At 46.4% G+C, this 24,462-nt stretch overlaps 1 protein-coding gene and 1 pseudogene across 2 annotated transcripts; one reads left to right on the forward strand and one right to left on the reverse strand.

Annotated features, from left to right (window-relative positions):
- Positions 1-2,343: 2,343 nt before the first annotated feature.
- BCL7B (BAF chromatin remodeling complex subunit BCL7B) lies at positions 2,344-19,210 on the reverse strand. The gene is made up of 6 exons (XM_082856864.1): positions 19,007-19,210; positions 15,978-16,053; positions 6,733-6,829; positions 4,367-4,537; positions 3,689-3,768; positions 2,344-3,433 (listed from the first exon to the last, which is right to left on the reverse strand). Exons 1-6 carry the CDS (start codon positions 19,096-19,098, stop codon positions 3,341-3,343), a joined length of 609 nt encoding a protein of 202 aa, XP_082712990.1. The 5' UTR covers positions 19,099-19,210; the 3' UTR covers positions 2,344-3,340.
- Positions 8,230-8,809, forward strand: LOC309973809 (glycine cleavage system H protein, mitochondrial-like; annotated as a pseudogene). The gene has a single exon. The product of its transcript is annotated as a glycine cleavage system H protein, mitochondrial-like (transcript).
- Positions 19,211-24,462: the final 5,252 nt, after the last annotated feature.

Below are 24,462 nucleotides of genomic sequence, written 5' to 3' on the forward strand. Positions count from 1 at the left end.
TTAGTTCTCTGACCAGGGATCTAACCCGTGTCCCCTGCAGTGGAAGCATGGAGTCCTAACCGCTGGACCGCCAGGGAATTCCCTACAGTTTCAGTCTCTGGCTGGTATTTTCTGGCCTGTCCTGTTGGTTCCTAAACCTCAAAACATCCCAAGTCTGCAGTCTGTGATCTCTGTTCCCTCCATCACCTGCTCTGTGTGGGTGTTTTTTATTTCTATTAATGGCCCCACCTTCCTCACAACCTCACAGGCTCTGCCTTGACCTCTCTTGAGCTCCACAGCCATAGAGTCAATCAGATGACAGCAATTCTGCCTGCCTAAAATCGTGAACCATCCCCTTCCTGCCATCCCCACTGCATCCTACTTCAATTATTTCTGGCCAAAACTACTACTGTAATGACTTTCTTCTTTAAAAATGTTTTAAACTACATTAAAATTATGTCTTTTTTCATGGTAAAATGGACATGTTTCCAAAAAGGAAACATATAGATGGAGTTAAGAAAACAAATAGTTCTACAAAAAGCAGCCCTGCAGTGCTCTCCCCCATCCACTTCCTGCTTCCCCCAGGCACCCATTTTCAATACATTAAGCTGTTTCCTCTGGTATTTACCTCCCTATTTCTAAATAACATATATATTGCTGTTTTCTTTAGTTTTTCAGTTTTAATATTAGCTGTTGACTTTCGTCAGTGGAAGATGAGAACTTAGCCCTCTTATATCCCCCAGAAACACCATACACGTATACAAGCATATATAATTATGTTGCAATAGTTCAATCAATAGTCAGTGTATAACTTATGATTATGAATTATTCACAAATGATCCACATGGTGAACTGATTGCATTTCCTTTCTTCGTTTCCCCTGGTTTGCCTCATGTATTTTACTTTGTTTTCCATATACCTATTGCTGTTCTATCCTCAAACTCACAGAACTGTAAGTCTCCTCTTGATAAGTGCAAACATATCTGGATAAGGTTGGCAGGGTCCTTCCAACTTGTCCCCCTGCCTCCCTCTCTTTCCTCTCCATGGCATCTTGCTATGTCACTCCCCTGTCCTTGGCTTCTAATGGTTGGCTTCCTAAAGCCAACAGAGTAAAACCAAACTCTCTTGACGTGACCTTCAAGGCCCTCCACAATCTGTCCTGTGTTTCTGTTTCTTCCCTCAGACTCCTTCCTCTTCAGCAAAACTAGGTTTATCTAGGTTTCTTAATACTATTCCCCACTAAAAGGATCCTCTATTTGATTCTTTTCCAAAATCTGCCTGGTCACTTTTTATGGTCTCTTGGTCATTATACTTTCAATAGCTTCCTTTGTTTAAATAAATTAAGACATACTTCATGTACCACATATGGTTCTAGTATCTGTGACATTAAAGTTTTTTAGTACCTGTTAAATTTTTAAGAAAAAAACAACTAAAGATGACAAACGAACTAGAGATGACAAAAAAAAAGGCAACAGAATTGACTAGGATTCTAGTTTCATCCATGACACTTGGAGCCCCTAAAAGAAATGAGAGGAATCGCTTTAGGGAATATGGAAATGAAATTTTTTTTTAATATTTATTTTAGTTGCGCCAGCTCCTTAAGTTGTGGCACGTGGGCTCCTTAGTTGTGGCACGTGGGCTCCTTAGTTGTGGCATGGGAACTCTTAGCTGCGGCATGTGGGATCTAGTTCCCTGACCAGGGACCGAACCCGGGCCCCCTGCATTGGGAGCGTGGCGTCCTAACCACTGCGCCACCAGGGAAGTCCAGGAAATGAAATTCTTGGAGATATAGAATGTAGAATTCTTTTCCACCATGACTCTACTGTTTTCCTTTGGAATCGGGAGCAAAAAGGAGGAACCCATGGACAAAAAGCAGCCTTGTGATAGCCAGGGCCTTCGGGGGAGGGGCAAACGGGGAGTGAGGGCTTAAAGGGTATGGGTTTCTGTTTGAAGTGATGAAAATGTTTGGAGCTAGACAGTGGTGATGACTGCGCAATGCTGTGAATGTACTTAGTGCCACTGAACTGTGCACTTTAAAATGGTTAAAAATGGTACATTTTATGGTTGTGTATTTTACCATAATAAAACAAAAGTTAAAGAACAAAAGTCAGCCTCCTAAGGACCTGGAGCTGTGCAGTGTACACAGGTTTTCATTTGGTGTAGGCGGGGACAGAAGTATAATTCCAAGTACATGACAACTTCAAATGGAGTCTCCAAATCATTTTCATCAGAAAGTCACTCTGTGGGAGTGAAGACAATTGGCAGGGCCCAGCCCACAGTGACTTCGCTAGCACTCAGCCACCACGCCCCCCAGCCCCTGCCCTCCACAACCTTCAAGAATGAAGCACTCAGCTACCAACAAGACATATTTCAAATAGTTTAATTTTAAAAATATTCTATTCGGTGCTAAAATATGTCTTCACTCACTGTTGCCCATTTCCATTTTCTTAAACTTTTTTGAAACAAAAAATAAAATCACGAGGTTCAATTAAACATGCAGATTTCAAAGAAAAGGGAACTTTCTAGAAAGTCTGAGCTGAAGGAGTACTGTGGGAATGGGTGCTGTTGTCAGAACCTCAAATTCTCGCTGGGGCAGAGTTTGCGGCAGGAGTGCTGGGGATCCTGGCGGGAGGCAGGGGATGCTGGAATGAAATGTCCAGGTGGAAACAACAAAAGCTGCGCGTGCGTGTGTGTGTGTGTGTGCGCGCGCACGCGCGCGTGTGTTGGGGGAAGGGGATGGTTACAGTGGGGGACAAAGGACTGTCAGCAGCCAGAGAGCCCATGAGAGGCAGGATAACCTCAGGAATGGGCAGAAGTGCCAGGATAGCAAGAAATCTATATGGACTTTTCCACCCTCTCATGGAGCGAAGCCCTTCCCTTGCCTCCGGAGTCTACTCAGGCATTCTCCAACAGCAGCCTACAGGGCCCCTAGCCCTATGCGAAAGTCCATGAATCTGCAGTCTCCATTCAATTCAAGTAAGCCCTAGGCACTCTCTTCTCTAGAGGATGCCTTCCACATCTCTTTCCTCTTGTAGAAGCACCAGCAGCTCAGTCCAGAGGTTCCGGAGCAGAGACTGCTACCTGGAGGTGACAGATGAACCCTGGAGTGGCCGATGCTCCAGCCTACTTGGGGTGCAAAAAGGACAGGAGTGCTCCTCTTCTCAGGATCAAGCAGACACAGGTGCCAGGGACAGGAAGATGACGTTACGACCCCCAGTCCTATGTCAGCCTTCCAGCCCAGAAGGCTCCTATGTGCAGGCTCTGGAGCCCAGTGCTTGCCCTTAGCCCAGCAGCACAGCACAGCCAGAACCAGAATGCAAGAGAGGCCTGGGGCCAGGAGGCGAAGGGTGCCAGGGTGGTGCTAGCTTTCTGACGCTGTCTGTGGCACTGCGGGCTGGTCCACACAGAAGCGTTTCAGGGGAGGCGCACCTGAGTCTTCCTCTTCCTCAGCAGTCTGGAAGCAGCCAGAGCATGGAATCACAGGGCCATCCTTCTGAAACAGACCTCCCCTTCTACCCTAATTACAACCCGGAAGTCCATCCCCCACTGTCTCACAGATAACCAAACCTCTTCCCCTACCTTGTAACCTGGACCCCAGCGTCCGTGCTGCCTTCCCAACTACAGCACATCCCGTGCTATAGAGCCAGTGCACATTAACAGAGCCCTCACTTTTTTCTTAGAAACTGGGAAACCCAAAGCACCTCCTTACCTGTGTCTCTAATGGAACTGGTTCTTCCTTCGTGAGGGTGGGAGGTTCATCAGCAACTTCTGAGGCGGGCAGGGAGGGCTCTGCAAAAGCAATGTCGGCGTAGCTGCAGGGCCTCCTGAGGCAGGAGACTCCTATGGGATCTCTGCCCCAAGCTGGGGGAGTGCTCCTGCAAGCTATGTGGAGACGCCTTGGTGAAGGGGCAACACAGGCCGCAGAATCAATATACATTATAAGAAGAAATTCGCAGCATCTAGTGCAAAGAGCACGAGCTCCGAAGTTAGAAGGAATGAAATGAGACACACAGTTCCACAAGTTACTAGCTGTGTGATCATGGCCAAGCAATTGAACTTTTCCAAGTCTACTTCCTCATCTGTAAAATGGAGATAACAGCTGCCATTTCATGGGGTTTTTGAGAGAGTCATACCAGGCATCAAATATGAAAAGTGCCTTCCTTACAGAGAGCCTGGCGCTCAGTTGTGTTGCTGTTTTCTTTCTTCATTCTGTGAAAGGCGAAAATAAAACCATTCCCAAAATAGCCTCAAACAATTGACAAACGGCTTGAAGCTGCCAGCTCTGGGGCAAATTCTCTAACCTGTGACTCTAAAGAAGAGAAACATCAAGAGCAAGAGCAAGAGCAAGGCCCCTCCAAGACGCTCATTGGGGCCAACAGAGACTCACCCTCAAGGATCTCCTGGCCCAGGGTGGGGGGCTGGGAGTCATCTGTGCGGAAGTCGGAGGTGTGCGCTGGGCTCAGGGACTCGCTCTGCTGGGGGCTGGGGCTCGAGTTGGTGCTGCTGTCCACCTTGAGCTGATAGACATCAGACACGGAACTCTGGTTGCTGTTTTCATCTGAAAACCAAACATGACAAAGGCAACAGCTGAGGGTGGTCACTTTTGAGAGTAATTCAGTACAGAGCCAAGGGCCCGGTGTCTCTGCAGACAGCGTGGACACAGCCAGGCACACAATGATCACGGCTGTAAACAGCCTCTGAACCAAAGGCAGACATTCTCGGGGCTTCTGTGCACTGCAACTTACCAACAAGAGTCTAAATTGATTAATTTAAGCATGTTCTATCTTATGACACATATTCTAAGCACCACAAGATGCAGCCAGAATCTTTAAGTTTATGCAACATTTATATTTCAGGAAGGTCAAGATATGCTTATTAATCCCTTCTTTATTATCCACCACTTATAGCTGGGACCTGGTATTTTCCCACTGTCCAGTAAAGGGAGGAACACATCTGTGCCTCTCAACCTTTCTCACAATACAAGAGGTGTAGAAAATGAGAGTCTGTCTGCTATTCTTGGCTGTCTGAAGGAGGGTGATAGTGTCTGGAGGTCGTCAGCTCGGGCCCTTGCACCTGCCTAGGCTCCATCTCACCGCCTCAAGGACCGTGGGATCCCACCTGGGAAGCGCTGTCTGAAGGCTTAAAGTCACCACCTAAGTTAAAAATACAGAGTCAGCAGGGCCTTCCTCTCCCTGACCTCCAGCAGCCAGTCACCAAATCTGCCCCACCCACTGCCCTGACTCGGCCTGTGCCCATTCCTTCCTCTCCCGTGGCCTCAGCTCAGCCTTCATGATCTCTCGCCTGGCCTCCAGCCACAGCTACCCAACTGCCCTTCCTGCAGTCTCAGGCGCCCCCACTGGACCTCATACCACTGCCAGAATGATCTTTCTAAACCCTTGTCGGTTCCCCACTACCCACGAGATGGCCCTATCCCAACCTACAAACTCCCTTCTGATCTCCAGGCTCACCACCTGCTGTTCTTCCCCATGTACCCTGGCTCCTGCCAAACTGGACTCTAACCTAAGAGCAGCTTCAAGTACCAGTGTCTGCTATGACATGCTCTTTCCGGTCTTCCTGCAAAGCCCCTAGACATGCCAACATTCAGCTCAGGCATCACCTCCTCCACAGAGCCTCGTGTCCCAGGCTCCCTTGGGTGGAAATGACCACCCTCTCTTTTATGCTCCTGCTGTTTCCTGTGCACACCTGCATTTACTATATTACACACCAGTTTCCCTCCATTACACTCTGCGCAGGCAGGCTCTGTGGCTTACTGGTCCTTGAATCTCAGTGCAGTACACAGTACCTGGCACATAGTAGGAGTTCATTAAATGTTCAATGAACAAAAAGGATAAGATAGTGCCCAGACTGAGGAAATGGAGCCTCCCATTGTCTCCCAGAGCTTTATGATGGAACATCTCACACAGCTAGAGAACATTTCCCTTGTATTCTCTTCCTGTACCACACTGACCTTGCAGGGGCTGGGGGAGAAGTGAGGAGGGGATACCTGGTCGCTCCCAGTCTAGTTCCGAAGAGAAAATTGTAAGCCCTTTCTAGTCTTTATCCTACAATGACCACCACCTTCTATACTAAAATGGAAGTAGCATTCTATCACAAAAAAGAATAAAGCTCTGTCACTCTTCTGCTTAGGCAAATACTTTTCTTCTCCAAGCATCAGTTTTCTGAAATAGGGATGATGATAACTGCCTGGTTTATATCACAGGCTAATGTAAAGATAACAATGAGAAACTGAAGTGAAAGTGCTTCATAAACAGTAGCTGCCACACAGGTATAAAAGGTAATGTTATGAGTGTAGTGCTGACTCAGGCAGGACGTCTACCGAAGACTGGTTTAGGAGGCAGAGCTTGGGCTAAGGGTGGATGGGTAGATGCCCCGGCATGGGGGGGGGAGGGGGTCTCCTCTGAGGCACTCTCATCAAATACACAGTCTAAAGAAAAGTGCTTCTGATCCAGAAAACTGGGACCCACCATGGGGTCTGCCACCTACAAGTGATGTGACTTTAGATATGTAACCTCACCTCTCTGAGCCTCAGTTTCCGTAACTGGAAAGTGAGGAGACTGTGGTCTCTCTTGCAGGGTTATTGTGAGGTTTAAATGAAAAGGCTTCCATAAAGTGCCCAGGAAGATACCAGCAAAACAGCAGGCACTGAAATGACACACAGACTATTCTTCTGATTATTAATGGGTCATCTAAATTTTCATTTTCCTGCAAGGAAGACATATGGATGCAACTCACCCTGGAATTCAAGAAGGAGAGAGGAATTGGCTGAGGCATCAGAGGGAAAGCCATTAGGTTCCCGGGCTGCTGAACTGTTCGATTTTGACTTTTCTTTCTAGAAAAGGAAAAAAAGAGGAATATGACAGAGCCAAGCAGAAGACTCACAGAGAGAGAAGGTGCTGAGACACCAGAGAGGTCTGGATTAGGAACAGGAGGAACAACAGCGGTTTCAGAATCCAGGACCTGAGGAATAACAGGATCCTGGACAAGGTGTCCCCAGGCCTCAGTGTCTCTGTCAGTAAAATGGACCCTTCCAGTGCTAATATCATGAATCGCAAGTGAGAGGCAGATACATGTCTTCCACTAGAGCTCCCTGTAGGACTCTTCTGCTTTCTGCCCTGATGAGAATGCTCTATCCAGTCCTTCCCTACATGCATGGGTGAGAAACACAAAATACCCATTTGAGAAAGATCCCTGTTTTAGTAGCACAGTAGGGAAGAAAAATAAGTGAAAGAAAGGACCTCTGACTGGACAAAGGAAGGAGTCACTTTATATGTAATGCAAGCAGTGACAGGACAAGGGGCCCCTGCTAGCTCTATTCCTCACCAATCCACCACATCCACTCAAAATGATCTCCCATGTCCACCTTTGCCTTCAAGCAGGATGCAGGTTACACATGTGGGGGAACCACAGTGGGAAGGTAAGCACTAGCTTGCAACAAACAAGGAAATAATCCACAGGACAGGAAATCATCAATCCAAGCATTTGCAAATGAGAGCATCCCAAGAGCCAAAAGTTCAAATCTGAATAATCTCAAATTTACTAATTCATACTTTTTATACTTGCCTATTTATTGTACGTGCATCGTACTAGTAATACAACTTAGTGTTTCTTAATACTCTCAATACTAGCTCGGCAATAAATCAACTGTACACATACATGCAGTCCTTCCCTTCATTTTTTCATATACAGACATAATTTTAATGTAATTACACTTTACCATTTTACTGCAGAGGCTACATAAACATGATTTTTACTAGCTGCACAATATTCCAGATATCATAATCACTTAATCACTACTCAACTAGTGGACATTTAGCTTTACCTGATTTAGGATTGTTTTTGTTTATTGCTAGTAGGAATAAACCCACAATGCTCAACTTTCACCTTTTCCTGGATTATGTGACTAAATTCACAAAAAAAATTCCTTCTAGATCAAAAAGTATAAACTAAACATATTTTTCTTAAAATATACTGTGGCTCACCCACCACTCTCTACAAGGAGGCTGGCAATATATTTGGAGTACGAGCATCACGGCACCCATGCCAACATTTGGCTTTATCATTATTTTTTTCTGATCTCTCATTTATCTTTATTTTAATGATTCTGGGCTCACATAAAATATGCATTCACTGTAGGAAATTCTGAAAATACAGGAAAAGAAATGAAAATCACCTGTACAACCCGAGACAACCGATACAACATACATCTGTATGAAAATGGCTCATGATTCAGCATTATAACTTGCTCCCCCTCCCCCATTCACCATATTAAAAACATTTTTCTCTGTGAACATGGTGCTGCGAGTGGTGCGGAGCGTGCGGGCCACGGTCTGCAGCCTGCGCACCACCTCTGTGCCCAACATGCCCTGCCCACTGCGGCCCTGGGGACTGCAGGCGGGCACCGACCGGGCGCTGCTCACCGGACCCGCTCTGCTGTCAGGTTGTAAATTCACAGACAAACATGAATGGGTAACAACAGAAAATGATGTTGGAACAGTGGGAATCAGCAATTCTGCACAGGAAGCTTTGGGAGATGTTGTTTACTGTAGTCTGCCTGAAGTTGGGACAAAATTGAACAAACGAAGAATTTGGTGCTTTGGAAAGTGTGAAAGCTGCGAGTGAACTCCATTCTCCTCTATCAGGAGATGTAACAGAAAAGAATGAAGCTCTAGCAGAAAATCCAGGACTTGTCAACAAATCTTGTTATGAAGATGGTTGGCTGATCAAGATGACACTCAGTAAGCCTTCAGAACTAGATGAACTAATGAGTGAGGAAGCATATGAGAAATACATAAAATCTATTGAGGAGTGAACATGGAACCCCTAAGTAAACTAGTTTGAAACAACTTAATCTAGCATAGCTGTCTTAAATTAGTGGTGGATAGATTTTTAAAAAGCAACTTTTAGGGCTTCCCTGGTGGCGCAGTGGTTGAGAGTCCGCCTGCCAATGCAGGGGCACGGGTTCGTGCCCCGGTCCAGGAAGATCCCACATGCCGCGGAGTGGCTGGGCCCGTGAGCCATGGCCGCTGAGCCTGAGCATCTGGAGCCTGTGCTCCGCAACGGGAGAGGCCACAGCAGTGGGAGGGCCGCGTACCGCAAAAAAAAAAAAAGGCAACTTTTAGCAAAAGAAACGACTTTCAACAATGTTGCCTGAAGAAAATACCCCTTAACTTCCTCATGATTTCTGATAAACACTCTGCATCTTTTTCACAACACCCTATGATTTTTAGGCTAGTCTCCAGTTATAATATTCAGAATTCCTGAAATTATCTGTGGTAAAACTAGTTATAAAAATTATGTAATTCAAGGATAACATTGTTATCTTAACTATATATATATATATATATATATATATATAAAAAACAACTTGCTTACAGCCATCCCTGGATTTAGGTCAAAAGACTCAATGAAATTGCCACTGGAAATAAATGGCAGTGGAGAAAAGTTTGTTAGTTGTATAGTGTCCAATTAAGAACATTACTATGTTAATTTTGCAATATACTGTGTTTGCTTGTGCTATTTTTATACAGTGAAGCAACAGCCTTGCAGGAAAATAAGAAACAGTTTAATTATAAAATATGCAACTTCCTAAAAAATAAAAAAGTTTTTTTCTATGCCACTGAATAATCTTCTATACCATCTTTTATAATGGTTACAAAGCTTTACGATATACAGGTGCACAATAACTTAATGAATTCTCTACAATAAGATCGTCATTTTGCTTGCACTTTTTAAATACCACGAACAATAATATTGTGATGCTCAACACTATAGATGTACCTTGTACACATCATGATTATGTCCTGAGGATAAATTTCTAGAGATAAAACTTCTAGATCAAAGGCATAAATATTCTGAAAGCTTTTTCCCCCTCAGCTTTACTGAGGTATAACTGACAAATAAAATGGTAAGATATTTAAAGCGTACCCTGGGTTAATCTGATATACATATACACTGTGAAAGGATTCCCACCATCTGGTTAATTAAGCTTTTAAGTATACATATATGATCAACTTCACCTGTAGAAAGTTTGTCCCAATTTACTCTTCCATCAGCAGTGCCCCACTCCCTTATGTCCTTCACATTTTTTTCTTTACCAATTTGGTCATTTTCTATTTTTCCTAACCTAACTGGTCTATGCTAGTACCTTAGAAGATGGCACACTATCATGGACCACTGGAAAGTAGATAAACCGATGGACCTCAGGGCCCAGCTCAGAAACCAACACAAACACTGTAAGAAGCCCTTCGGAGAAACAAAAGGAACTGAGTCCTGGGCAGGAGAACTTGAAATAGGAAAGGGCCAGGGTCTTACATGTGAGAAATGGGGAGGGGGTTGCTGGCAGTGTCCTTCCCCCACCTGTATACACTACCCAAGAGATCTAGCGGCCTGATCTTTGGCCCTTATGAGTATTGGCATCACCAGAGCCAGGGTTAGATGAAAAACAAAGGGTGACTCCAGAGCCCCCCCTAACTTTCACCCACCAGGTCCTTGGGCTGGACAAGGACGGCTGCTCCCAGATAAAGGCAGCACGTGGAAGACTGGTACTAGGGAGTTCCCTGGGAGGCAGCGGAAGATGAGAGGGGAAAAGGGAAAGGCTGAACCCTGAGGCTAATCCCATCCCCTAAATCCATTTAGAGGAGGGAACACAAAGCCTCGGTTACACGGTTACACATTTCTAGCCAATGCAGCTCAGAGTCAAAAGGAATAAAAGATGAGTGCACAGAAAAAACTAACCAGACACTGGAGGAAAACAAGCACCATGAAAGACAATAAACAGAACAAGCTATACCAGAAGAAGCAGACTAGTGGGACAGAAGAATTGAAATAAAACATAGCAAATCTCCTCAGAAAGATAAGGATGACACTGGAAAGTTGTTTTGAACAACCAACAACAAAGGAAATTTGGTATGAATAATAAACTCGTTCAAAATAAAAATTAAGTGAATGAGGGAATTCCCTGGAAATCCAGTGGTTAGGACTCAGCGCTTCCGCTGCCTGGGGCCCAGGTTTGATCCCTGGGAAGGGAATTAAGATCCCACAAGCCAGCTGCACAGCGTGGAAAGAAAGAAAAAACAATTAAGTGATCGAGTTTATTAGCAGAAATAGAGCTGAAGAAAAGATTAATGAGCAAAAACTGGGTTGAGGGTCTTCCCTGGTGGCGCAGTGGTTGAGAACCTCTGCCTGCCAATGCAGGGGACACGGGTTCGAGCCCTGGTCTGGGAAGATCCCACATGCCGCGGAGCAACTAGCCCCGTGAGCCACAATTACCGAGCCTGCGCGTCTGGAGCCTGTGCTCCGCAACAAGAGAGGCCGCGATAGTGAGAGGCGCGCGTACCGCAATGAGGAGTGGCCCCCACTAGCCGCAACAAGAGAAAGCCCTGGCACAGAAACGAAGACCCAACACAGCCGTAAATAAATAAATTAATTAAAAAAAAAAAAAAACTGGGTTGAGAAGTCAGAATATATGAGGACAGAATAAAGAGATGAAACAAACTATAAGTTAAGAAATGAAGCTAGATGTCCACATTACAGGATATTCTTACAGAAGTTCCAGGTCAAACAGAAGAAATTCTAAAAGTTTCCAGGAATATAAAAGAATCACCTACAAAGAAATCAAGAATTAGACTGACATCAGATTTCTCAACAGAAAACTAGAAGCACAACAATTGAGTAACAGTTTCAAAATGTTGAAAGAAAATAATTTTTAACCTAGAATTTCATATACAGGTAAAATGATCAATTAAACATGAAAGTAAAACAAAGATATTTTCAGAAAGTTTTCTCCACACAAGCCCTCTTTGGCAAAACTCTTGAAGGGTGTATTCCAGCAAGAAAAGAAATGAATCTAAGAGAAAGCAATAATAAATAGGTACAAAGGGTTAGTAAATAATTAGTAATGTTTACTTTGTCTAATTAAGCAATGACTAAAACAAGAAATGTCTGTAAAAACAGAAATATCTGAACAGAATGTCTGACCTGAAATTCCACTGAAAACTAAGGAGAGGGCAGGAATGAAAGTGGGGGTAGAGACCAGGGGTGGTTAAAAATGTGTTCAGGCTCAGAGGGGAAACACAGATTTTGATAAGCGTTATACACTGATATAGAAAAATAGTAAGTATAAGTCTTATTAGGTTAGAGATAGCCAATAAAAAAATTAAAAATAAAATGTGGAACTTTCAAATCAGAAGAAAATTTGTCTAGTCATCATGAGGTGAAGAGAAAAAAGAAAGTGTATCATGGCAGAAATCCTTGTCCACATAAGTAGAGTGTTTAGATGGTGACATTTTCACGGCCTTTCCGGCCCCTAAATGTGCCACAGCTATTATGAACGCACATAGTTAGTATACATGTCCTGAGGAGACTTCTAAGAAACTCCTTAAATTCATGAAAATACCATTTGCCCATCCTTCCACTCTCTTGCTGCCTTGAACTTGAATGTGTTGAATGATGGCTGGAGCTCAAACTTGGATACAAGGTCAAACATGAAGCAGAGGAAAATGGGCAATTGTTTAATGCATATAGAGTTTACCTCTGCAAGATGAAGAGTTCTAGAGATGGATTACACAACAAAGTGAATGTATTCAACACTACTGAACTGTACACTTAAAAAACGGTTAAGATGGTAAATTTTATGATATGTGTATTTTACCACAATAGAAATAAAGTAAAATGAATAGAGAACCATTAATCTCTTAAATATAAATTATTAAAAAAAAAAAAAAAGGTGGGACTTCCCTGGTGACGCAGTGGTTAAGAATCTACCTGCCAACGCAGGGGACACAGGTTCGAGCCCTGGTCTGGGAAGATCCCACATGCTGCGAAGCAACTAAGCCCACGCGCCGCAACTACTGAAGCCCGTGGGCCTAGAGCCCATGCTCTGCAACAAGAGAAGCCACCGCAATGAGAAGCCCGACACCGCAATGAAGAGTAGCCCCCTCTCTCCACAACTAGAGAAAACCCACGCACAGCAATGAACACCCAATGCAGCCAAAAATAAATAAATAAATTTATTTTAAAAAAAAAAGGAACAGAAAGGTTGCAAGAAACCTGGGTCCCTGGGGACTCTTAGAGTGGAAGTGCCACACCGGTCCTAGACTGCATATTTCTGTTCCTCTAAGAATAAAAGAAAACTTTTTTAAACCATTACTACTTTGAGTTTTCTGTCACCCACAGCTAAACCTAATCCCAATATGCCCAATAAGCAGAAAAATGTAAAACAGAGAAAAACAGAATTACAAGACATACCAGGGAAACACAAATCAAAAGAAGACACGGTGTCTTTTAGAATATCTAGAATATCAATCAAAGAAGCCATGCAAATCAGAAAAGTAAAGAGGAAACCCAATCCAAGAACAAGGAAAATACAAGAAATCAGAGGGGAATTTCCTGGCAGTCCAGTGGTTAGGACTCTGTGCTTTCACTGCCCGAGAGTCTGGGTTAAATCCCTGGTTGAGGAACTAAGATCCCACAAGCCTCAGGGCAAAAAAAAAGAAATCAGAAAAGAGGAAATCTAAATGAATAAAAAGTAAATCTGAAGAGATAAAATTGTCAACCTCCCTAGTGTTCAGAGAAATGCAAAATAAACAAAGAGATACCACTTTACGTCTATCAGATTGGCAGGACTTAGGAATTAGGAGTTAGATAACATCAGATGTTGCTGAAGATGTGGGAAACGGGAGCCCTGCAGCACAACTGGGAAGTGTACTAACTATCCAGGTGCAGCTATTCAGGAGAGAGATCTGACAGCCAGCATCTAGTAAAAACAATCATGTATGTACAGCCAGTAACAGAGAAATCTCACTCCTGGGCATCTAATCCAGAGAAAACCTCCCACAAGTCCTCAAGGACAATGGTTTAAGGAATGTCCACCAGAGTCATCTGTGCTACCAAAAAAAGCTGGAGGCAACACACACAAACAGACCCATATTCGGACACTTGGAATATGACAAAGTTGGTTCTACAGAGCAGGAGGAAAACAGTCTTTTCAAGTGGTGGGACAAATGCATACCCACATGGAAAAAAATGAAATTGGGCCCCTACTTCAAAATACACGAAAATCAACTCCAGGTGTGTTATAAATGGGAACAGGATAACAAGACTGTAGAAGATTATATGGAAGAATACCTTTGTGACCTCAAAGAAGGAACAGCTTTAAGACATTTAAAAGCACTAATTCTAGGGCTTCCCTGGTGGTGCAGTGGTTGAGAGTCCGCCTGCCGATGCAGGGGACATGGGTTCGTGCCCTGGTCCGGGAAGATCCCACATGCCGCAGAGCGGCTGGGCCCATGAGCCATGGCCGCTGAGCCTGCGCGTCCATAGCCTGTGCTCCGCAACGGGAGAGGCCACGACAGTGAGAGGCCCACGTACAGCAAAAAAAAAAAAAAAAAGTTTAAAAGCACTAATTATAAAGTAAAAAATTATTTTGTCTATATTAAAATTAAAAACTTGTTACTCGGGACTTCCCTGGGGGCACAGTGGTTAAGGATCCACCTGCCAATGGAGGGGGCACAGGTTCGATCCCTGGTCCAGGCAGATCCCACATGCGGCAGAGCAACTAAGCCCATGCACCACAACTACTGGGCCTGCGCTCTAGAGCCTGTGAGCCACAAATACTGAGCCCGTGCGCTTAGAGCCCGCACTCCGCAACAAGGGAAGCCACCACAAGGAGAAGCCCGCGCACCACAACAAAGAGTAGCCCCTGCTCACAGCAATGAAGACCCAATGCAGCCAAAAATAAAATTAAAAAACAAAAACAAAAAACTTCTGTTACTCAAGCCTGCATAAACAGAGTGTAAAGACAAGCCATGGAATGGAAACAGGTACAGATAGTATTTAATCAATAAAGAGTATGTGTCCACAACACAGAGAATCCCTACAAGTCCTAAGAAAAAGACCACAGCCAAAGAGACTTAAATAGGAACTTCTTAAAAGAGGAAATCCAAAAGGATGCTGAAAAGATTCTCCATCTCATTAGTAATTACATCATTAATCACCAAATTAAAACCACAATGAGATATCTTAATACATTAAGTCTAACTATACCAACTGTTGATGAGGATTTGGAGCAGTGAGAACTCACATTGCTGTTAAGAATATATACTGGTCGGGCTTCCCTGGTGGCACAGTGGTTAAGAATACGCCTGCCAATGCAGGCGACACGGGTTCCATCCCTGGTCTCAGAAGATCCCACATGCCGCGGAGCAAATGGGCCCGTGTGCCACAACTACTGGGCCTGCGCTCTGGAGCCCGCGAGCCACGGCCGCTGAACCCGCACACCACAGCTACTAAAGCCCACTCACCCTAGAGCCCACACGCCACAACTACTGAAGCCTGCGCGCCTAGAGCCCGTGCTCCACAACAGGAGAAGCCACCGCAGTGAGAAGCCCGCGCACCGCAACGAAGAGTAGCCCCCGCTCACCACAACTAGAGAAAGCCCGTGCGCAGCAACGAAGACCCAATGCAGACAAAAATTTTAAAAAAAAGAATATACAGGTGTCCAAATAAACCCATGGAAGAGGAATTAGAAAGGCATATATACATATTAAACAATGTAATAAACTACAGTGGTCAGCAGGAGTCCACAAACTTTTTCTTACAGGGCCAGATAATAAATATCTTGGGCTTTGCAGGCCATTAGGTGTTATGGCAATTACTCAGCTCTGCCATTACAACTCAAAAGCAGCCACAAATAAGGAAACAAACAGGCATAGGTGTGTTCAAATAAAACTATATTGAATCACAGGGAGCAGGCCTGGGCTGTAGTTTGTCAAGCCCTGGAAAAGAGGAATGGGTTAAGGAAAGGGAATAAAGGGGAGGGAATAATAAAATAAGAGGCTTTGCGTGGACCAATGACAGAGGATGCCTTGAAGTATTTTCAACTCAATTCTGGGAAAATACATTCCATTATAATTAAGAGGCAATCAAAGAAAGAAAGAAGACGTTACCTTTTTGTTGTTTCGATTTTCTTCCACACTTACCTCCTTGTTGTCTGTCACGGGAACCCACTTAAATATCCTAAGGGACGTGTCACCCACAGTCACCCACTTTTTCTCCCTAAAACAAAGACACTTCTTAGAACTGATAAACAATAAAATAGATTTTCTGATCATAACTGTGCTTTCCCACTTCTCAGCAGATCATTCCTTCAATCTTAAGTGCTTTCTAAACTTCCTCTCCGTCAAATCATACCTTACCTTTCAGGACAAAATCATCCCTTCCAGAAACACTTTGCTATCAAATGCCTTTGGCTCTGAACCCTCTACTTGCCACCTTTGCTCATGTACAGTGTACCAAAACCTTTTGTTCCTCACAGCCTACAGCAGTATAGAGTATCAGCACATTTTCAAACTCAGGTATCTATCTGGCATAAACTTCTTTATTTCCCCCAAATTAATTCAATTCCACTGATATTTATAAAGCCCTAATATACAAGGCCCAATAGGAGATAAAGGATATATAAGATAGGGTCCCTCTCTTGGGAACTCATAGCAATGAAAAGATAAGTAAAGAAAGCATTGTAACACGTGAAGGTGGCAAGGAAGAAGGCTGAAAGAGTAAGATCAGGATATCCCACGGAAGGCAGAACTCCTATGACTCCTGTGGAACTCTGGATTGAAACACGATGCTATTTAAAAATAATCACAGGAGCAGGACAGGATGCTTCCAACTAACAGACCTGAGCCTCACACTGGCTTCTGGAAGAGGTGAAGGCCAAGCCGCCATGGAAAGACTGCTTTAAGGTTTCATTTTACAAGAGGTTACTTTTGAGACGAGCCTTAAAAAATGAGTAGTTGTTCTTCCCACCCCGCACATACCTGGGGAGGGAAAGGCAAGTGACATTGTTGAATAAGAGTGTAGATTATGAACGGCCAGAGTTGGGGAGTCTGGAGTATGACTTCTGCAAGTTTCGCATCCCAATTTGAGGACAAAAAAGCAAAAAAAGTAACTGCTGTTACTGCTGCTATTGATGATGCTATTCAGCAAATGGTAACATCACAGAAATGTAGAGACTATGATGTAACAAAAAGAAGAATGAACTAAAGACTTAGGAAACTGGAATTAATTCCTGGCCAGCCACTCATTTATTCCTCATTTACTCAAAAATATTTAATATTCAAGACCCTATGCTAAGTCTTGGGCACACAGGGAACAAGATGCACAGTCCTGACCCTCACAGACCCGAAATTCCAACTGGAAACAGACATCACACAACTCATCTCACAGTTTGAAACCTAATCACTAGGTTTAACCATATCAAACTGCCGCTTCTGCTGGTTAAAAAGGCAAATACAGGCAATATCTTATGCTTCGACCTAATACAATTGTGGAAAGTTCCAGTCGGGGACCTGATTTAGACTGGGGATCTTGAAAGGTGTCCTTGAGGAAGCAACTGGAGAGCAGAACTAGGAGTTAACTAGGCAAGGGGGAGGAGAGGGTAGAGAAAGGACACCAGGTAGCAGAAACAGAAGTGTGGCCCCAACTGAAAGATGGCCAGCATCTTGGGAAAGAGGGCAGTTTGAATCAGTCTGGTGGGGCAAGAAGGATCATCTTTGGTCTTTATCCTAAGAGCAAGAAGAGATCAATGAAGCATTATTTCCTAAGCAGAGGAGTGCTAGAAGATTCACCCTTGAGAAAAATACAATGTGATGAATGGACTGGGGAATGAGCCAGTCCTGAAGCAGGCAGATCATAGGGAAGTTGGTACAAGAGTTCTGGGTGAGAGAATATGCTCATCTGCCCTAGGCTGCAGGTGAGGACGGAGATGGCCAGAAGAGAAAGGTATGCCCATTTTTAGGTTTCCCAAAAAAACCTAGAAGGATGAGATTTGGAGGGGAAAAATCATTAATTATTTAACTAGTATTTATGAGTCCAACTATAGATCAAGCCCTTATTGATAAAGGTTAAGGAACTTGATCTTGTAGAGAAATGGACAAATAAACACGAAAATAAAGTCCAAGGTAATGACCCTAAAGGGAGTGGAGGGACTTCCCTGGTGGCGCAGTGGTTAAGAATCCGCCTGCCAATGCAGGGGACATGGTTCATGCCCTGGTGGGGGAAGATCCCACATGCCACGAGCAACTAAGCCCGTGGGCCACAACTGCTAAAGCCGGCGCGCCTAGAGCCCGTTAGCCACAAGAGAAGCCACCGCAATGAGAAGCCCACCCACCGCAATGAGAAGCCCACGCACCGCAAGGAAGAGTAGCTCCCGCTCGCTGCAACTAGAGAAAAGCACCCGCGCAGCAACGAAGACCCAACACAGCCAAAAATAAATAAATTAATTAAAAAATAATAATAAAGGGAGTGGAGAGTGAAGGGCAGGAGAACTTGGAGAAGGCTTCCTGGAGGGAGCTAACACCTACCCGGACTTTAAAATTATTAGTAGTAATCAGCTAGAGAAAAGTACTCAAGAAGTTGGCGCAAACAGTTGGCTGTGAAAATTGAAGGTGATAACGCATCACTGTTTCTGGTACAAAATAGGCGGTCAACCGGCGCCTGCAACGAACGCTACAGGAGCCGTTTCCAAACGAAGGGTAGATCCTGACTCCTCTACTAACAGCTCCCAGGCCATCAAAAGAAAATGCCTACCCAGCTCGCTCGTGTGGGTCCGTATTAGGCGAAACACAGGGCTTTTAATTCCAATAACCACTTGGTCCCGTGGCATGTAGGTTTGCCGAGAAGCTCTCACCTAACTTAGACTTCATACGTAGAGGACCGGCGTGCGAACCAGGTCCCATTGACCGAGCGCCGCTAAACGCCCGCAGCTCCCCCGGGCGCCGCGCTGCCCTAGGGCAGGTGGGCGGACCCGCGGGCCGGGCGACCCGCTGATTGGTTGCGGCTGGCGCGCCCTCTGACCTCACGCCGACGCGAGCGGCACCCTCCTCCCGCCTTCTCCGCTCCCCCTTCCCCCAAGCGCCCGCCGGTCGGCTCCCACCCCACACGCTAGTTCACCGCCGCTCTGGGCCTGGGCCGGCGTCCCCCTCCAGCACCCTCGGCCCTGGCCCCTCACCATTTCCGCACTTTCTCGATGGCCGCCATCACCTTCTTGATGTCATCCTTGGCCCGGCTGCGGGTCTCGGCCCGGACAGACCGGCCCGACATGGCGTCAGTGGGAACGGCGGGGGCCGGGGCACTGCTCCCAAGGCACCGGGAATCGCGCGCCTCACGCGCCGCCGCCCGCCCGGCGCAAACAGCGTCACCGCGGCCGTCGCCCCCTCCGTGCGCGCGTGCGCGAGGAAGCGCGCGCACCCGCCCTCCCCATGGGGCTCGAGGCATCAGCGCGCCTGCGCGCCCAGTCTCAGGTGCCCCTCCCCGGGCGTCCCACCCAGCGTGCCCCGCCCTGGTCGTCCCACCCGGGGCGTGCCCGAGTCCAGTGAGCTTACGAGCAGGCCAGGGTAAGCGGGCGAGCTGGTGGCACGTGCTGTGTGCAGGGTGTGGTAGGAGGCTCTTTCCCAGGGGAGCATCTTAATCCTCTGGACAGGGCTGCCGCCATAACCTATATTTTATGGGCTTGACCCTAACGTTACTGAGGGTCTGCACCATCCTGTCCTGCTGCCGCTCCTGTCTGGGGCCCTAGCTCCCCAGATAACACCATTGTGCTCCAACTACAGAGAATTTCACACCTTTAGTATGCCTTCCAACGTTTGCACACATCTGTTCCCCACCTGGAATTCTGTCTCTTCACCTAATGACCACTTACTCTTCCAACATCCCGTTTGAACTACGACAGGTCTTCCCCTGATATCCTGGGGTGCCACTTAGTGCATCCTTGACACTACATCAGCAGTCCCCAACCTTTTTGGCACCAGGGACTGGTTTCATAGAAGACAATTTTTCCGGGGCGGGGGCGGGGGTGGGGGTTGATGGTTCAGGCGGTAATGCGAGCGATGGGGAGTGGCAGATGAAGCTTCACCTGCTCGCCCGCCCTGCTCACCTCCTGCTGTGCAGCACAGTTCCTAACAGGCAGAGGACCAGTACTGGTCCATGGCCCTGTGGTTGGGGACCCCTGCTCTACATTACTGTCTCATTTAATTCAGCAATTGGTGATTATATGATGCCTGCGTTGTGCAAGACTCCATGCTCAGTGCTGAGGACAAAATCTGGGGTTTTGCTTTCAAAGAGCTTCCAGTTTAGTAGAACATGCAGACCAGAAAACAGGCATTTAAAATGTCATTTAGGGGACTTCCCTGGTGGTGCAGTGGTTAAGAATCCGCCTGCCAACGCAGGGGACACGGGTTCCAGCCCTGCTCCGGGAAGATCCCACATGCCCTGGAGCAACTAAGCCCGTGCGCCACAACTACTGAGCCCACGTGCCACAACTACTGAAGCCTGCGCACCTAAAGCCCGTGCTCTGCAACAAGAGAAGCTACCACAATGAGAAGCCCATGCACCCGAACGAAGAGTAGCCCCTGCTCACCGCAACTAGAGAAAGCCCACGCTCAGCAACGAAGACCCAACACAGCCAAAAATAAATAAATAGAAATAAATAAATTTTAAAAATAATAATAAAAATAAAATGCCATTTTATAAACGCTAGGCTAAGAGAGGTATTGTACAAGGTGCTATGACAACCCTAATCTAGATGAGGGGTGTCTAGAGGCATCTAGGGAAAAATGACCTTGAAGTTGAACTTTGAGAATACAGTAGGTGCAATTGCTCTAAGTCCTGTGTCCACAGACACTGTAGATGCTCAGTAGATGTTTGGGTGAATGTTCAACCTTCAGCGCAGCTCCCTAGTCTTCCCCCAGCACCCTAGGCATTTATTGATGCTTGCAGTATGCAGAGAGGGTCCTGGAGCAACCGCCTCAGGAAACATAAAGGAAGTAAGTGACAGTTTGCATTGCTTGGTAGCAGCTACTTCTTTCAGCTCTAGAGGAACTTCCTTCTGTGTGCCCAGAGAAATGTCTAGCTAACCCTGAACTTGACATAGCCTCTATAACTGTTCGCCCTTTCATAATCCACCAACATCATGGCTCGATAAGCATTTGAGGAGTGGAAGAGCTGAACTAGCATGTGGAGGGAAGGACGATTCTAGAAATAACGGGATCAAAGGTGGCATGTCTGTTTCTCAAAGCCACTGATCCAAAATAACTGAACCAAAGAACTATCTGAGCACTTGCTATATGCCCTGCAGCAGTGGACACTGGGTGACGCAAAGATGAGTAAGACACACTCCCCGCCCTTTGGGCGAGGATAAGGAAAGCAAGAGGAAAATAAAACTCGAGGCAGAGCATGTTAAGTGTTGTGAGAGAGGCCAGCTCTCTAGAATTCTCCAGTTCTGTTCATAGGGCCCCCTGGTCTAGGCACACATCACCAGACATTTATGTCTCACTTCTCTCTCACCCTTGTCCAAGTCCTGGCCAGCACCCCACTCCCACGCCAAGGTTTATTACCTCTAGTTTCTCTACTCCACAGCCCACTGCTCCTCCCAGCTGCTTTAGCCTCCTGCACCCATCTCTCCTCCAGCCCGCCCTGCCAGTCGCCAGCTTCTTCGGGCCATCCCCTGAAGACCCAGTGATCCTCCTGTTTCCTGCTCACATTTGTCCACCTGGCCCTACATTCCCCGCCTGTCTCCCACTGAAGTTCTCTCTGTGTAAGAGACTGGTCAAAATGGGCACCTGCCAACTATTCCCCGAAGCCTGCACAAATGCCTTCTGTTGACATACTTCTCTTTGAAGAGATCTCACCTTGACATTTTCTAGGTGAAAGCCCTGTGCTAGATGCAGAGCTGGGTGCTGAGATGAGCAGCCCAGACCTCTACCTTGGACAACTTGCATTCAAAGCAGTGCATTCAAAGTAAAAGCTACAGAGACCTGCAATGCCCCAACCGTCTACCTCCTCCCATTAATTCTCTGACCTCACCACCGGCAATCTACCCTTTGCTGTCTCTGCTCCAACTACGCTGGCCTCCTTGCTCATTTGAAAACACCCAGTAAAACTTTGCACTGTGGGTCCCTCTACCTGGATCATCCATTCTGCATACACGTATTTACATGGCTCACTCCCTCACCTCCTTCAGGTCTTTACTCAAATGTTATCTTCTCAATTCAGCCTTTCTTGGCCACCCTAAGACTGCAGTATGCAATCCCACACACACACTCTGTATCCCCCTCCCCCAATATATTTTTCTCCAGAGCATTCAGCACCGTCTGATATCCTACTTTACCCTCTGTCTTGTTTACTGTCTATCTCCTTTCAGTAGCTGCATGAAGGTAGCAACACGGTCCCTTTTGTTTTGTTCACTGATTATCCCTAGCACCTAGAACAGAGCCTGGCACTCAGTGGGTGATCATTAAGTATCTGTTAAATGAATGAATTCCCAGCCATGATGCTTCCTCTTCCATGAAGCCTTCCCCAGATCGCTTCAAGCAGGAGGAAGGAAGCCTCGCTCCCCTGAACCACCACAGGCAGGTAGGAGAAGCAGCCTGAAGGCCACATGACCTGGGTGGACGTCCTCGGATATTCCTGAAGATCATAAGTTTAATCACAATTAGAAGTTCTTTGACTTTTCCTTTGCTCTGTATTATCTGGCTATCCCCTGTAATGGCAGCCCTGTGATGGCAGGGACCCCATCATCAAGTTCACCAGCACATCCCCGATGCCTAGCACAGCACCTCGCACAGATGAGGTGCTTAATAGAGTGTTATCGAATGAATGAATGAGAGAATGACCACCACACCTCCCCACAGGCTCTCTCTAGGGCCTGCCATCAGCTGTTTTCTCCCTTTCTGCCCCATCCACATTACCTGGAAATCATCCCACTTTCTTTGTCAGAGCGATTTAGCTCCTAGGTAGCACTCAATCCTCCCCCAACCAGGACGTGTGTCCAGGGCCAGTGCGCCTTTGATGACCACGCCTCTTCCAAAATCCTTTCCATGCCTCCCCATTGCCCAAGTTCAACCTCATACCATATTGTTAATCAGGGTCCCAAATATGATCTCAGTCACAGGGAAGAGAATGCTAGGAGGCAGAAACCCTGGGTCAGAATCCCAGCTCAGCCATGAACTTGTCTCGTGGCTTTGCGTAGGTCACTTAACCACTCTGAATCCTAGTTTTGTTCTGTGTTTTGTTTTCTGTGAAATGACTTCAATAACAATGGCTCTGTACTTCATAGGCTTGTACCAAGGACCTGGTGAGGTAGAGACCGGACAAGCTTTGTAAACCACAAAGTGCCTTGCAGGCAGAAATTCTCTTTTTGGCTTCCTGTGCCATTGCTCCTGCCATACTCTTAGCTCCAGCTGAATAAACCTGTTCCCTGTTCCCTGAACAGATTCTGCACATCACCTCTGTGCTCTTACTCACACTGCTTCTCCCCTGAGGAATGCCACCCCCTCTCCTTCCCCAGTTGCCATCCTCCTTCTGAAATACCCATCTTTTAAGACTCAACCTCCTCCACAATTATTCCAAAAGCTTGTAATCCCACCCTTGCTTAGGTCCCCCTAGAGCATTGCGTTCACCTCTCTTGGCCCTTTCCTTTTTTTTTTTTTTGCGGTACGCGGGCCTCTCACTGTTGTGGCCTCTCCCGTTGCGGAGCACAGGCTTCGGACGCGCAGGCCCAGCGGCCATGGCTCACGGGCCCAGCCGCTCCACGGCACGTGGGATCTTCCCGGACCAGGGCACGAACCCATGTCCCCTGCATCGGCAGGCGGACTCTCAACACTGCGCCACCAGGGGGGCGCCCTTTCCTTTTATTTTACCTCCCAAAAAGCTGAGATCCTCACCCAGGCTGCTTCAGTGGAAGACAGGGTCTGAGGAACCTGCTGAGTCTCGTGGTTCTAGCCTAGAACCTGTGTATTCATCTCCCGCACTGGCATCTATGAAAATCTGTTTGAGGAAAAGCCTTGAAGACTAAGAGCCTGAACTACGCTGACGTTCTCTCTTTTCTCCTTCTTGGGTTGTGTTAGAGCCCGGCTGAGAGAGAAGACAGAGGACCTGGATCAGGTCTTCTTCCTCTGAAAGCCACTTTGTAGGCTGTGCTCCTTTGTAAGGCCACCAAGGCCCACGCAACAGTCCTGATGAGTCAAGGAGACCTGTAGGAGGTTGTGGGCGCTCCCTGTGTGTCCTTAGGCAGCAACATTGAACCTACTGGAATTCATTAAAGGAGAGGTTACATGGGCTAAAAATGGAAACGGTTCAAAAAACCCCTCAAAACATTCACAGGCATGGGTCCTTGATGCCTTGCTAATGAGAAGTGCCAGAAAAAAACAAGAAAACAGCCAGTGATGGCCAGTCAGAGGCAGAGAGAGCCCAGTGCTGCTCCAACCATGAGGCCCCCCAAGAAGCTTGTTAAAATGCAGCTTCCGGGGACTTCCCTTGCAGTCCAATGGTTAAGACTCTGTGCTTCCACTGCAGGGGGCGCGGGTTCGTTCCCTCGTCCGGGAACTAAGATCCCGCATGCCAAAAAAAAAAAAACGCAGGCTCCTGGGCCCTGTCCCCAAGGTTTTCTCTGTGGTACAGCTTTGGCAC

This window comes from Leucopleurus acutus (genome assembly GCF_964270905.1).
Source record: "Leucopleurus acutus genome assembly, chromosome: 16".
Lineage (NCBI taxonomy): Eukaryota > Metazoa > Chordata > Mammalia > Artiodactyla > Delphinidae > Leucopleurus > Leucopleurus acutus.

Bases quoted from the DNA above. Each gene is read 5' to 3' on its own strand.
- BCL7B (XM_082856864.1), bottom strand. From the start codon at position 19,098: ATGTCGGGCCGGTCTGTCCGGGCCGAGACCCGCAGCCGGGCCAAGGAT. The intron at 16,054-19,006 runs GTGAGGGGCCAG...TCTTTGTTTTAG, and splicing joins ATCGAGAAAGTGCGGAAATG to GGAGAAAAAGTGGGTGACTG. The intron at 4,538-6,732 runs GTGAGTTGCATC...TTTGGTTTTCAG, and splicing joins TCTCCTTCTTGAATTCCAGG to ATGAAAACAGCAACCAGAGT.